The following is a 3,560-nucleotide window of genomic DNA, read 5'->3' on the forward strand; positions in this document are numbered from 1 at the left end:
GGAAGGGATTCATCACGAGGACTGAGAATGGAGTTGGAGCGAAATATGTCAAAAAAAATGTTCAATTGGAGAGTCATTCAAAACCGAGCGTGTGGCCGAGAGGTTTACATTAATATGGGGAGTGTGGATTGATATGGATTTATCCAAACGGTAGTTTTCACAAAAGTTGTGAGATAGCCTCCTCATCATCATTATTATTATGAATGTAAATTTGACAATTTGACCTCCATTTGAAAAGCTACAAGAACATGTTTTGGTGATTTGTTGATACCACAAGCAGAACCCCTTTAAAAATACATCAAGAAGGAATATGCGGTCCTAGATCTCAACTTCTTAACCCATGACACGAGCATTCCAGTCAGCTGACATGCGTGACGCAAGGCCACACACACCACGGCGCAAGCTAAGCAACAAAGCTCGGTTATATCATTTCGCATGGCAAGACTGAGGATGGGAAGGGATTCATCACGAGGACTGAGAATGGAGTTGGAGCGAAATATGTCAAAAAAAATGTTCAATTGGAGAGACATTCAAAACCGAGCGTACGGCCGAGAGGTTTACCTTAATATGGGGAGTGTGGATTGATCCAAACGGTAGTTTTCACAGAAGTTGTGACATGGCCTCCTCATCATCATTATTATTATTATGAATGTGAATTTGACAATTTGACCTCCATTTCAAAAGCTACAAGAACATGTTTTGGTGATTTGTTGATACCACAAGCAGAACCCCTTTAAAAATACATCAAGAAGGAATATGCGGTCCTAGATCTCAACTTCTTAACCCATGACACGAGCATTCCAGTCAGCTGACATGCGTGACGCAAGGCCACACACACCACGGCGCAAGCTAAGCAACAAAGCTCGGTTATATCATTTCGCATGGCAAGACTGAGGATCGCATCTTTGAGGAAATGTAAAGGAATGGTTTGGGAGGGAATGTTTGGAATGGTTTGTAAGCGTCCGCAAAAATGACTGAAAAGCTCCCTGACAAAAAAAAATGTCTATTCAAAGCACTGACGTGACAGGACTTCGAATACCCCCGGAAATCTCATTTATGTAAATGTTTTCATGCTCCCATTTGCAATGACTGCGCAATACGCGAACGTTCAAAATAATACCGTATTGAATATTTTATTTCAAAACATCGTCGCTTAAACGGCCCCAGAATCGCTGCCGATGAACGCATTTCCTGGTGACCTCCTCTTAAGAAACCGGAGACGACGTAAGGAAAGCGGCTAATCAGAGCGATGATGTCAACTTCTATTTCTTCTCCATTGTCTGCATTCGCAAGTGCGTTTGATGTCACGGACTAAACAGGATGCGATGGCCTTTTACCAATAAGGCAGACGAAAGAGGACAGTGCGGTATGGAAATGCATCCATACACACACACACACAGATTTCCATGCACAAAGATATTTGAGACTCGTGAAAAAAATGCCAAAGGATCAAGGGTGCGCGCAACATTTATAGTCCTCAGAAGATTCCTCCCTGACCAGGCTACTGCTCGGACGGGAAAAAGGGGATGTACAGGAGTCGAGCCACAACGGACATTTCCGAAAGAAAACAGGATACAGCTGCTCAAGCACTGACGGCAGACATAGTTGCTTGTATTGTATAGAGGGTGTCTTCGGAGACCAATATATCCCATTTTCTACACAAAAATGTCGCAAAGGCAATAAGGAATAATAAAAATAAAATAAAAGTCTATGTTATCTTGCCAAAACACCTTCCGACCTCTTGTCCAAACCATGTCAACTCATCATGGAGGCATTCGCACCGTGATATCAGTTCACTTACAGTTGCGGGTGGTGTTGTCCCAATCCCAGGCCTCAACGATCAAGGTATACGCTCGCTGAAGAAAGAAGACAAAAAGACAGCATTAGAGTTTGTTGATATATATATATTATATGTTGTTATATAACAGAGCAATGTGCAAAAAATATACTTTGGAGTTACAGAAATAGTCATTTTCCAAAACGGGTCACGTTATTGTAAGCATTAATTGAATTTTATGACTCACATCCGCTCACAATCTTGAAAAGATTTTGCAACAATACATATGGCAGTCATGACGACATACAAGACAGCATATCCCGTGTCTTCTATTGTGTACAGAGGAAGCTTTTTTTTTTTTTTTTGCCCCCAGAAAAGCTCAGCTTACCAATAACCATACAATGTATTGCCAGTAGGGAAAGACGGACATTGGCGTATATTTCCATGACTGGCAAAAAAAATAAAATAATAAAAATAATACATAAATAAATAAAGTCAACTCCCCTTGCACAGTGAAAACAAGAGTCAAAAACCCGAGTATCTGTTTAATGCCTACAGTGACCGGAAATTTGAATGGTGACTCTTTAAAGTGAGCAGCCAAACAGAATTTCCATTTATCCGTTCCGTTGACTTTCATTCCCCATCGAGGCTATCAAAAAGCAATGCCGCCATCTCGAAAGGTTTAATGCAACGGGGTTGAAAAGACCCGAAGCGCCCGTGCTTCAAGGGGAAACTTACTCTCACCAAATACGAGGTCCAATAAGAAGGTCACTTTGCCAATATTAGCGACAGTATGAGCGCCAAATTCATACCGGCTTTGTCCTTGCTCGTCAGACACGGAGGTCCAGTAAATAACCAGCTAATGGGATTATCTGGTTTCAGTTATGCTTTGCTCTTAACACATCATGCAATGGATTTAATATAAACACTCCCGGTGTGTTTGGAATGTCACGTAAGATGCACTGAATGAGAGGAAGGCGAGTGCGCCCAATGAGGTCACGCGAGTGTAAAAAATGGTTTCTTCAGCACAAGTTTGACAAATTTGTTTGTCTTAATATAATGGAGGGGGGGGGGAAAAAAGCGATTGTCTTATTCCCGTTTTTTTTTTTTTTGGATTAAATGGGGTTTTTTAATCCTATTTAACAGACATGAATTACCAATTTTTAATGCCTTCAAGCAGATCATCTGCATAGTCGAGTAAACAAATCAACTGGATCAAAACAGATTTTTGTGCTGCGATGAAGAAGACATGCTAACGTAGTCAAACAGAAAACATGGGGGGGGGGTGTCATGTACCTCAGCATAAAGTGTCAGTTGTCTAATTAAACATTTAGCAGGCGGGTATTCACCTCGGCTAGCAAGTTTGTTGCCTATTTTCTTACTCTCGGGACTATGTTGACATGAGGTAAAGTTACTGGGCAACTATGAAGTTTGCAGTGACGGAGCAAAATGCAGAAAATTCGACCCGCTGTCAATGGTGCGTGCTCGCGTGGGCACATGCACACTCCATAAGCGTAATCTAGCCGGTGTGCTGCAGGGCACACTGCTAGGCAACCAGATGACCTAAATAGCATTTGTTACGTCACCATTGGAGACAGTTGTAGTAGCCACAATGTGACCTCTACTGTAATGTCACTGATGGGACATTAGACCCAAGAAGAGTTTGGAGGGGGCCTTTTGGGGGGGCAGCAGTGATGCAGCTCACATACTTTGTTAGCCATCTAATTAACATCCACTGTATGAAAAAAAAAAAAAAAGGTTAAATGCAGTATCAAAAAAGAGG

General features: G+C 41.8%; 1 protein-coding gene across 3 annotated transcripts in view; it reads right to left on the minus strand.

The window, feature by feature from the left end:
- Positions 1–3,560, minus strand: part of jag2b (jagged canonical Notch ligand 2b) — a 39,542-nt gene that overhangs the window by 23,028 nt on the left and 12,954 nt on the right. For all 3 annotated transcript variants that reach the window (XM_019870761.1, XM_019870762.1, XM_019870760.1), the window contains one exon: positions 1,802–1,856. In XM_019870761.1, coding sequence (XP_019726320.1) covers positions 1,802–1,856 — 55 coding nt within the window. The remainder of the gene's footprint in view (positions 1–1,801; positions 1,857–3,560) is intronic.

The sequence above is a fragment of the Hippocampus comes genome, unplaced genomic scaffold, assembly GCF_001891065.2.
Source record: "Hippocampus comes isolate QL1 unplaced genomic scaffold, H_comes_QL1_v1.1 scaffold243, whole genome shotgun sequence".
Taxonomy (NCBI): domain Eukaryota; kingdom Metazoa; phylum Chordata; class Actinopteri; order Syngnathiformes; family Syngnathidae; genus Hippocampus; species Hippocampus comes.